We start from the raw sequence: 12107 nt of genomic DNA, 5'->3' as shown, positions 1-12107 counted from the left end.
ATCCTTATAATATGAGCAATATATTTTACCCCAGTATATTCAATGGAGCTTCTGCGTTAGCCTGCCGATTCTGACGGGCGCGTGCGAGTAAACAGCTTTTTGTCTCGTTTTACGCTTGAGCAACTAAATAAATGCAAAAGTTTATTTAACTGAATGTATGTTAATGACATTACAACATCGATGCTGTATAAGGAACCGTATAAAATGGAAAAAAAGTTCACAATAACAGGTCACCGGAAGTGTATCAGCATGGAAACAGCACTAGCTCGGCATATACCCTATTTAAATAGGAACTTATATACATCTAATATATCTAGAAAACTACAGGAGTATTACATACTAAGCAACAGAATCCTGTGGTGCCACAGAAATGTTTAAGTGATACCACACACTACCACAAGAATACCGCAGGAGTATTACATACTGTACAACACAGAATCCTGTGGTAAAACATCCCAAAAAAACAACAAAGTACTACACAATCATCACATGGTTTTTGTTTTGTACATTTGAAGGTTTACCACATGAAATACCACATGCTACCACAAAAATATTACAGGAATATAACAGTAATACCACACGCTCTACCACAAGAATATCCCAGGAATATTACATATTGTATAACAGAATCCTGTGGTAAATACTACCACAATATGAAAGTGATACACTACCACAAGAATACTACAGGAGTATCACATACTGTACAGCACAGAATCATGTGGTAAAACGTCCCAAAAAACAACAAAGTACTACACAGTTACCACATAACATTTGATGGTTTACCACATAGAATACCGCAGGTAATGTTTGTAATGGAGGGTGTCGGTCATCTTGTTGTTTCAATTGCAAATTTATTCCAGTACACAAACATTTGCACACTAAAAAGTTTTTACAATAAATATGAATACATGTGATGTTACTTTGTAAGAATAGGTATTTCTTAATTAAACGACTTAAATGCAGAACATACTGATTTTACCTTGCACTGAGAAAAAAAAAATGTTTTAGAAAAAACAGAACAAAAAAGCTAATTCTTGTGATATTGTACTGCAGAAATTGCTGTAGCAGTCCTGTGATATTTAGCTGTGTTGGTATTACCACACAAAAACAACAGAGAAACCACATACTTCATCCAATGGTAAATTCCTGTGAAATTTCACTGCAGAAAGTGCTGTAGTAATCCTGTCATATTTAGCTTTGCTCATTTTTTTGTGTGGTAAATTTATGTTGTACTGCTGAAATACCACAGGATTACCACAGGACATTTTTGTAAATCCGGTCGCACACCAGAAGCGAACTTAAGTCCAACTTTTGTGCTACAGAAAAGCCCAACAGTTTGTAACGACATAAGTGCATGTGCTAGCTAGACAATATTTTAAATGTCATCCTCTAGTATTAATTATCATAAAAATTCACATTTTCAAAAGAACTCCTCGTATTATAGTAAAACAGATAGTGAAGGGTTAACTAGTGAGTCTTTTCGTCATTTTATTTGATTTCTTTTTTATTACTACAGGTTTGGAACAACATGAGGATCAGATTATTTATTATTATTATTAATTTATTTTTTTGCTTTGGATGAAGTTTTTATATTTTTATTGTTTTTATTCAATGATATGTGCATGATTGTGATAAATGTAGGCAGTTCCTTTGAAAATATGCTATGTACCAGGGATGTCAAACTCCTGGAGGGCCGCAGCCCAGCAGAATTTAGTTCCAGCCCTGCTTCAACACACTACCTTTAGATTTAGTTTGATCAGGTGTGTTTAATTAGTATAACTGCAGTGTTACCCTGTAGATTGTGCAGTAAATAACTGTAAAATAGCCAGTGTTTTGCTGTAATAAAAGGAAACAGTATTTTACTGTAAAAGGAGTACACTGTAAAATGTAATTAGTTGACCTTACTTAAAAGTATGCAAACTCGTTGCCTCAAAAAAATTAAGCAAAGTAAACTTAAGATTGGTGAGTTAGAAAAGCTTGTTTTTTTTAAGTGTGCAGTACTAAATGAAGTAGTACCACTAACACGTTTTTTTAAGTTCATGTAACTTAATAGCCATGATTAGTGTTAACTTAATTTTTTCATTTTGTGTGGATTGCTTGATATAAATTTAACCCCACTTAGAATTACTAAATACCTACAACTTAACACTTTCAGTTCTGCTCACTAATTTTTCAAGTTCACTTAAATTAAAGAAACCAATTTCCTTTAATGGGTCCTTGTTGTAGCTGCCCAGGTTTGGGTCCAACATGTGGCCTTTTCTCTTCCCCATTTCTTATAAATTTTTGCTGTTACTATGTATTAAAGGCAAACACAACACAAACATATAATATAAAAGAACACTCACTGGGTTGATTCAGCTCCATTACAAAATTTATTCAATGCACATTCAAGTACAAAACAGCAGCTAAACAACAAAGTTGTGGTTTGTTCAACTGTATAAAATGAAAAGGAAAAATATAAAATAATTAAATAAAAACATTTCTGTGAGATAATTCTATGCATGTAACAGTCTCCCAATATTAAACAGGTAACTACTGGATGACTTCAGTGCATGCAAAATCAGTGCATTTCTGATCAAAACCGAAAGTACAACAAATGCTTTTGTTTCCCAAAGTGAGCAGTCAAAGGATTAAACCAACACAAATAAAAACATCACTCCTTGGAGTTTGTGTTTGTACTACATTACAACTATGAAAAGTTTTCCCAAAACACAAATGTAAACAGGATAACCTTGCTAGGTTATTTTCTGACATTATCATCTAATAACAACTAACAACTCATTGCAACACAACGTGGCATTATTTCCACCATTAGCATACCTTCATAACATGGTAGACTTTAATGGAATATTCTTTTTTTTTCCTTTGAGAACGTAAATAAGTGAGAACAGTTGCATGAAAGCATCAAACTTTCTCTGATAAGAGGAGAACATTAATGGCTGCAAAGCTTACAAAGTGCTATCTGACAGCCGACGGCTCTTTACTGTTCTAACCCAGAAGACTGTTCTTCAGAGTTAACAGTTTTGGTGGGAGGTTTTTCTTTCCCAGTCCAAGCATCACAGTCTGAATGAAGTTGAGAGTATTTGCCATGCATTTTGGGTAATCCAAATGCAATGCATATGTAAGACCAAACAAAAGACAAACTGCCTGAGGCAAGTTTTTAATATGATCCATGACAATAACTCCCTCCAGAATGATGGCAGTGGAGATGGGCTGGAGGTCCACTGAGCTTTGACCCTCGTGAGGATTATCTTCACTGACAACTGTCAGCACACCAACAGTGATGGATTCTAGGACCTTGTCTCTCTCTGTATCCTACAAAGACACACATTCTTCAGCATTGCAATTTATGCTGTTCTAAAACATTCTTTTTTTAGTGTTGTATTGTTATCAGAGAACATGGTTTTAAATGTTTTCACACTGGATTGTTACAATAAAGCAAACAAAATATATTTGTAATGGTTAAACTAAAGCTATGGAGATACAAAAAGGTCTATACATTCCCAAAGAGTGACACTGACTTTTCAACCTACAAAATACATCAATCACTGTACAAAATGTATATTGTATATTGAGCAGATAGAATTACACCTGTCAACGCAGGTATAGTTTTATGTTCATGCAGAGTGAAGGATTACAAATTTAAGAATATGTTTAAGATCTATGGAAGACATTTTCTGCCAAATTTAAATAAATTAAAGGACTAAAATGAAAATTTAAACCAGATTAACCATTTCATTACAAAAAACTGTATGCAAAATGTGTGACAAAATTGAGAATGAAATGAAATTATTTCATTCTCATGGTGACAGTGCATCATCCCAGTCAAATTGAAAAATAAAATGCAATTGGTGATTTCACATTTCATTTTTACTGCAGTCTCGAGGCAAGACAGCAAAATTAAAATGAAAAGCCAAACGTGAAAAAGAAATTACAAATAGTTTTACAAAGCTCTTTATTAACGCTCACGCAATAATAGTGACAACTCAAATTCAAATTGTAAATTTTAGTTTTCATTTTAATTCCTCTTTTATTTTGGTAAAGTATGTGTGTGTGTGTGTGTGTGTGTGTGTGTGTGTGTGTGTGTGTGTGTGTGTGTGTGTGTGTGTGTGTGTGTGTCTGAGTCTGTGTTTGAATCTGTGTGTGTGTCTGAGTCTGTGTTTGAGTGTGTGTGAGTGTGTCTGTGTTTGAATCTGTGTGTGCAAGTCTTTTTGAATGTGTGAGTGTGTGATTGCCTGTGTTGGAGTGTGTCAGTAAGTTTATGTGTGTCCACCTCCTGGTCCAGGTTGGTGCGAGTGTGTCCACCTCCAAGTTTGTGTGTGTGTGTGTGTGTGTGTGTATGAGTCTTTTTGAATGCGTGAGTGTGTGTGAGCCTGTGTTTGAGTGTGTGTGTGTGTGTGTGTCTGAGTCTGTGTGTGTTCAACTCCAGGTCGCTATGTTTGTCCATCTCCAGGTCCAGTGTCAGTTTGTGTGTGTGTGTGTGTGTGTGTGTGTGTGTGTGTGTGTGTGTGTGTGTGGTGTGAGTGTGCCCACCTCAATCTCCAGGTTTGTGTGTGTGTCTGAGTCTGTGTTTGAATCTGTGTGTGAGTCTTTTTGAATGTGTGACTGTGACTGTGTGTGTGTGTGTGTGTGTGTGTGTGAGAGTCTTTTTGAATGTGCGAGTGTGTGTGAGCCTGTGTTTGAGTGTGTGTGTGTGTGTGTGTGTTTGAATCTGTGTGTGTGAGTCTTTTTGAATGTGTGAGTGTGTGTGAGCCTGTGTTTGAGTGTGTCAGTAAGTTTGTGTGTGTGTGGGTGTGTCCACCTCCAGGTTGGTGGGTGTGTGTGTAAAATTTGTAGCAATAGCAATGTCTTTAAGTTATCTGACACTAAGTGTTGGCCATGGAAATGTATACTTGTCAATAATATTATATGATATATTTAACCCTTTTCTTGTGCCTTGATCAGACTTAACTGCAGCAGCTCGTGTTCTCAATAAAGAATCCTGCTGAAGAAAGAACCAAGTCTCCTGGTCTTCAATTCTAAGTGTCCTACAAGACCAAACTTTTTCTTATGTGCAAGTACTTACAGAGCAGGTCTTGTAGAATTCACTGGAGTCATCACCGAGTAAAATGGGAATGCCTTTGAGGACAACAGAGCGAAGTACTGTGACGTCTGGTGTCTAATGATACACAGAGAGAGAAAAGACCAGTTAACAATTTGCAAGGCACAAGCAGACAGGAAATAAAATAGGTTGGTCTGGATGGTCTCATTTAGAACTTGATTGATGAACTATCACACAGATCAAAAGCAAAATGAACCTACTTACCATCCAGCTCATGTGCTGCATCAGCTCCCTGAGTTTCTGGCCAACAGTTCCCTTTTTTGTTTTGAAAAGTTCAATGAAACGTGGGGCATACTGGTCCAGAGCCTCAAAGAAGTCTCCCTCAAGATTCTTACTGGCGATTCTATTAAACTCAGCAAACACCTGAAAAAGTAGAGAGGAGTGGGTAGGGATGGAGAGGTGGCAGAGGGATTAACATTTCAACAAGTATTTGGATTTCTAGTCACACACCTTGAATTTATTTTTAATTTTTCATTATTTTATTGGTTGAGAACAAAAATTGCTTACCTGTCTCTCTATGAAGAGTGCTGGCCATCGTTCAACCATGTTCTGTACAGCAGGCACCTTTTTTACAATTTCTTGTCTGCGTAGTGGGAATGATTGGTCCATCATTTGTGAAATGAGAGTGCCATTTGGTTGTTTTTTCTTTATTTCTTCCACTAAAACCATTCTGGCATTTTCTAGACTTGTTTCATCATGTCCTTCAGGTAAGTTAGGCAGGTAGTTTGCTTCACCTCTTCTTGGCCGCTTGATATTCTTGCTTGAGGAATCTCCTTCTGGGTTGCCTTTACTTCTTTTGCCTCCATTGATTGCTACATCCTCACATCCAGCTTTTCGAAGCTTTGTGCGATAATTGGCCATCTTAAATTTAAGGCTATTTTTCCAGCCATACCATCTGTGTGGTCCAGGCTCAGTGAGGCAGGGGTGTTTGCTAATCAGTGCTTTTGCAACACTGCTGAAGTTATCATCGTCAGGGTAAGCCTTGAAACTGTACATCGTCTCAGCAAGCTTTTCTAGTATGTCATGCTTCATATCTCGTGGTAGAGTCATATGTGTTTCATCTTTCATATAGGCAAGATCTGCCTGTCTGAGCCTATACTCAACATCTACTGAGAAATTGGGTATGTCAAAGAACTCTGGCCACTGTTGTCTTAGCGATGGTGATGCTCCTACAGGCGACAGGATCTCAGTGTCTGCTGTGCTGCCCTCAGTGTCTGATGTTGTGGTGGGTGATGACAATGCTGTTAAATGGAGAGCCACAAGAGGGATGATTTTGACTGTAGCTCTTTCAGGTAAATCAGTTATTTCAGTCAAATTGCAGAGGGCATTATTGAAGTCTTGATCTTCATACTGCAGTTTAAAGTCATACTGCAGTGACAGTTTATCCACCAGTTGCACTTTGAATTCTTCAATGGACTGTGGTCTCTTATTTAAAGTCAACTTCCTTATATCATCTTCAGCGATGATGACTCTCAGTAACAACCTCTGGTCCATTTTGATAACTGTTTGACTCTCTCAGCATAATATGTGCCGTTTCAGTGTGACAAGCTGCTTGTCTACAACTCTGTAAAGTGAAATCGGGAAAACATCATTTAATTCAGACAACTGAGTGACAGAGAACGTGGGCAAATGGCTACTACAGAGCTCGTACGCTCTAAGATGCTCATTGTACCATGATTTCATAAGTCTGCAGACAAATATTATGTCTGTATTGATCACCACAATCTTTGCTATTTGTCTGAAATCTGGCAGCCCTGAGCACGATCCAACGGAAATTACCATATTAGCACTGTACTTAATGCCATCTATGCAAACAGAAGCTGCTACAAGGACTGTGTTCTGGTTATTCCTGAGATGGAGACGGTTCTTCACATTTTCAGGAAATGAAGCAACCATTACAGACTTCACTTTGTTAATTTCAACAGATGGCTTGAAAAAGGAGGTAGCAGCTAAATGGAAGGCTATCATATGCTGGTGTCTGAGAGCTAAAGTAAGGGGTATGTTTTTGAAGTTGTGAATGTGACGCACAACTTTCTTGAAGAACTTGTGTTTGCCTTCAAAACGCATTGTCCACACATCACACAATGGACCAAAAGTTTGAATTAGTTGAGGATAGTGCTCAATGTAGTGGTGCTTCGGTCGTAGCTTCTCATTCGGGAAAACTTTCTGAAATATATCTCTATGTTCTGCAATCTTGCAGTCAAGAAAGCACACTGACTCCTCTGAGAAGCTTGCAGACACTGACAATTCCACTACATCTTTTAAGTTCATTAAAACCTCCCAGGTTTCATCCCCCTCGGGAATGTGATGACCTATCAGTAGTGGCAGAAGGCGAAGGAGTGTCCAATTTTCATGACCATTTCCTCCAATTGTTGCTTTGGAAGCAAAGTTCTTTGCGATGATCTGGGGTTGGTTTGTTCTGTCTGAAAATGTATATGGAAACTGTTTAATAGCCACATTCAGGATTTCAAGTGAGAAGTATCCCTTTGATATTAGTGCCTTTAAGCACAAAGCCAGTTCAGCCGGAACAACACCCTCCAGAAGATCATGCAAAAGGTCTGGAGGATACCCATTGACAACATGAAAATGTTCCAAGCTTTTACTAAGTGGGCAGCTTCTTTTCACGCCATATTGTTGAGCCATGGTAGGATCCTGCAATACATCTTGCACCTGTCTATCATGATTTTCTTTTGTTCTTGATGGAAATGAGCCTGTCCTCACTTCCTTGTGTTGTATTTCCTCCCGTTTGGCCATACAGAATCGGCACATCTGACTTACTGTGAAGCTCTCAAAGAACCCTCCCAAAGAATGGGCAGCTAAATTATCTGCTGCAACAAATAATACTGTGCCTTTTATGCTGGCTCCTAACTGTTCAACATATACACCCTGTTGCTCAAGAAAAACAAGGTCCTGAATGAGTGGACGGAGAATTTCCCCATAACCATGGTCTTTGAGACTGCTGACCTTGCAAAGTAGAGCAAGCTGAATGGAATGAAGAGAGGAGCGATATTTAGGGTGTAGATTTCCAAGTACCCAGTAAATGGCACATAGCTTGTGTTTCTTTCTGGAGGTTCCTAAGGGGTTAGCCACCTCAAAATCATCTATGTACAAGCAAAGAGCAATCCTGAATTCTTCCTCTGTCAAGAGAGAATTGTCTTTAAACCGGGAACCATCCCTGTGAGATCGGTATCCTTGTGACAAATTTGGCTCAGGTGACATGGCCTTATCTAAAATGTCTCCATTGTTTAGCAATGTCTGCAGCATTTTTAGTACGGGGATATACACAAATGTCTGCTTGTCATCTTTTAGGACAAACTCAACAGGCGTTACCACTGAGAATTCTTTTGAAATGTATGATGTTCGCTTGCTAGTGGTTGACAATGACCCCCCAGTAGAGGTGAATTTTAGGAATACATTATTCTCAGTAAATACTTTAACTATCTCACTCACTAAAGAGTCCTCAACATCTCCACAATGTTGATTTAGTATTTTTTTAACAGATGTATGTAACAATGGCTGTGAAAGCACATAAATTTGATTGATCTGCTCTATAACTTCTTGCAGGGCATTTTCAGAGATGTTAAGAATTGATTTCATTTTCAGAAATAGAGCAGCTACATTATGTTCCAACTGACTCTCCAAGTTCTCCACATCTTCACTGAGCTCAGTAACCTCAAACTCAACCTCATCAGTTTCAGGGGCACTATCCTCGGGTTGAATATTTGTATGAGGTGGAGGTTCCTCAAGTTCATTATGTGACACAATTTCAGGTTTGAATGCCATGTTATTGTGGTCTTGATGTTCTTTGCTTTTATGTGCATTAAAGGTTGAATAAACATTGCTCTGAAAGTTACAGCCTTGATATGGACAAGAAACCTTTTGCTTCAGCTTCAAATGTCTTCGTAAATGGGTAAAAAAGTCAGCATCAGTGCAAGGCTCCACAAAGTCACACAGCTGACAATGGAAAGCAGTTTCACCCACGTTCCCTAAGTCCTTTTGAGTGTGCCATGTTGATAAGTGGACTTTGAGTGCATTGAAAGATTTAAATGTGCACAGGCATTCCTTATGAAGGCATGGTAGTGGTGATATTCGAGTGTGGCACCCGTGTTTTAAGCGGTAATGTTTAAGTAAGTAGCCCCTCTTTTCAGCACAAAATGTGCAGTACTTACATGTCCACTGCATAGGAAACGGTTTGTCGTTTTGAAAAATCTGAAAAGAAAGAAAAGATAATTTTAGCATCAAGCCTAGCAACATAAAAAGACAAAAACACTAAAATGCAGTATCAGATTTGGAATACCAGAGCTATGGGTAAAACTAAATCCTTGCAAAAATCTAATTATCAAGCTTTTAATCAATGAACTTCTTTAAAACTATAGTTAAAAACTATTTGCTAATTTCAAGTTGTTAAATTAAAAATAACATTTTATTGTTACTAATTTTATTAAATAAATGTTTTCTTGATTGAAACAAAGCATTATTACTTAATAATTAATTTATTTTGTTGCAAATAAATTGTGTTGAAAATCATGTATCAAATTTGATACCTGTTGTATAAAATTATTTTCCGAACAATGATGTCACATTTTTGTAATGTAATCAATATAACGCCTACTACAATGCAAAAACACTGTTTTTGGATGATTAAATTAATATAAATAGAAACTGAAATACCATTTTAAAATACATTGTGTGTATTTTTACAATAATTTATAATCGATAAACTATATTGATCAATTTCTGTGTATTTTTAGATGTCAAAAGAATAGAGGAAGATATTACAAAAATTAAAGTGTCTTGAAAATGCCTTCAGCATAATAGTCTATGGCAATTAAAGTGACAGAGAGAAGTTAAGGAAAGAGGAGGATGCCTGACCATGCATGATAATGGTCATTCAGACAGCAGTGATGAGGAAGAATATCAAGAAGAAAATGTAGTTTAGACACGCACAGAAGTAAAGGTCCCAACTACACGAACACAGTCAGAAAGCAGTCAGCAAAGCAGACTCCATCCTTACTTATCTTCCTCTAACTGCACTATGGCACTTTAATTGCCATCTATTATTATGGACTCTGTATATGTAGAGTATTGAAATAGTTTGCCACTGATGAAATGCTACAGGACACTGGAGAACAAATAAGCCTGCACAATATATTCAAAGATGGCAAGTCTATAAACACAGATGCCAAATAAATTCAGAAAGTCCTAGGCATGTACATGAACATGCACCCCATAAAAGGTCCATGTTTATGTACATGTGCTTTTTTAATGTTACAAGGCATGATCCTGATCATTTTCCAACATGGAGAAACCTGACAGAGATAAAAACACTGCACAAGCAATGACTTCTCACTTCTGTGTACCGTGTAAATGTAAAGGGCATCTTTGCTTGAACAAGAACTGAAACTACTAGTGCGCCTACCACAATGTGAAATAATAAAACACTGTAAAATGCTTAATGTAACAAAAAATAAAGAGATAAACTGCCTAAAATGTTCTCTTTTGTCAAAAAGAGAAGGGCAAATTCATTTTTTTGTAATTAAAATTTTCTATGTTTTGAGCAAAAAGTTGCACAAACGCCTGATGTATCAAATGTGATACAAAATAAATATCATGAAAAAAATTTATATTTTTATATTTATATTTTATGTATAATCTGTAGTCCTGGTTATGATGGACTATAAATCGAACCCACAGTATCTATGGAGACAGTCCAGAAATACTAATTAAATCAAATAGTTGAAATTCTAAATATGCACAAAATATTCTGTATGATGAAATATACTATAATGAAATAATTTCAACACACAAGATTTTCTAAGCTTTTGTTGTAATCCAATTGCTCTGATGTAAGCATAACTTTTACTTTAGCATGCAATAATTATACAGTTATTAGTTGAAAATACCTTTTATTGCTGGGATTATGGAATGTGTGGATTGATCACCATCTGCTTGAGCCTGGAAGGGGGCAGTTAAAAAAAAATACAACAATTTAGCACAACCAAGTACATGTGAAACCTGTAACATAGGCCAATAACCCACAATGACAGCTCCCAGTATTAAAATGTACATATTATGTACAAGATGACCTTAAAGAACAATGTAAGCCACTGAGTATGCCAGCAAATATGTTCCCTATCATAGCAGACTATGATAAACTCAGTGTAAAGATCTTTTCAGACAGGTAAACACTCTTGTCTGTAGCGAACCAAGACGGATCTGGGTAGTAATATTAAAATATATTAAAATACTATATTAAAATAAAAGGATACATCCAGACTTGTTCTGATGTTCTGCCTGAGCTTACAAACAACAGTTATAAAACTCAGGAAACTCCCAAACCGCCGGGATCAGTCTCTCATCATCATGCTAGCTGCTAGTCAGTACTCGATGACAAATGTTACTTGCATGGCAGGTGGGCGCGTGCGCGTGACGAGCACGCCCGCGACCGTTAACGTTACTGCTACATTAAAGTTTTTCCTCAATTTTATCGTGACAAAAGTCTTGAAAGTTACCTATTTTCAACACAGAGGAAGTTATGGAAGTTTCATCAAAATAGAGTCACGTTATGTCCATAATATAGTTAGCTAGCGTTAGCCGACATTACTACACACATCATAGCAGGCACAAAACACTGGCGCTAACTTACAGAAACAAAACGATCTGCGCAAGGGTAAATTAAAATATTTACTCACCAAATGAGTGTGCCAAGCACAAGAATCGCTGTTATGCTGACGATAATCACAAGTGCCGTTGAAGCGATGTTTAGGTCCAGCTCAATGATATCCAGCTTCATCTGGTCGGTCAGTTGCGGGCAAGACGTGACATACCGTTTGCAAAATTACGAATCCCGCCACGCCAAGACCCGCCTTACGAAGCAGCTTGATTGGTTGGGGATGATTGATTGATCTGCGCATGCTCACAGTGTCATAAACTTTTTCTAAATGAATCCAGCTCAAGTAAACTGAGCTGGTAAGATTTTTCAACCTCAAAGTACAAGTAACTTACT

General features: G+C 37.2%; 1 protein-coding gene across 6 annotated transcripts; it reads right to left on the bottom strand.

The window, feature by feature from the left end:
• Window positions 1-2349: 2349 nt before the first annotated feature.
• Window positions 2350-11896, bottom strand: LOC141377763 (sterile alpha motif domain-containing protein 3-like). 6 transcript variants are annotated; one of them, XM_073923379.1, is made up of 7 exons: window positions 11371-11896; window positions 11005-11056; window positions 9271-9310; window positions 5609-6665; window positions 5306-5464; window positions 5066-5158; window positions 2350-3315 (listed from the first exon to the last, which is right to left on the bottom strand). In XM_073923379.1, the coding sequence occupies exons 4-7, from the start codon at window positions 6593-6595 to the stop codon at window positions 2989-2991; spliced, it is 1566 nt and encodes a 521-aa protein (XP_073779480.1). In that variant the 5' UTR covers window positions 6596-6665; window positions 9271-9310; window positions 11005-11056; window positions 11371-11896; the 3' UTR covers window positions 2350-2988. The 6 variants fall into 6 exon arrangements, with proteins under 6 accessions (XP_073779480.1, XP_073779482.1, XP_073779479.1 ...); XM_073923381.1 differs by having other exon boundaries at window positions 5609-6342; XM_073923378.1 differs by having other exon boundaries at window positions 11794-11896.
• Between the last annotated feature and the right edge of the window lie 211 nt (window positions 11897-12107).

The sequence above is a fragment of the Danio rerio genome, chromosome 15 (genome assembly GCF_049306965.1).
Source record: "Danio rerio strain Tuebingen ecotype United States chromosome 15, GRCz12tu, whole genome shotgun sequence".
NCBI classification, from domain to species: Eukaryota; Metazoa; Chordata; class Actinopteri; order Cypriniformes; family Danionidae; genus Danio; species Danio rerio.
This window is presented reverse-complemented; position numbering and strand designations above follow the sequence as displayed.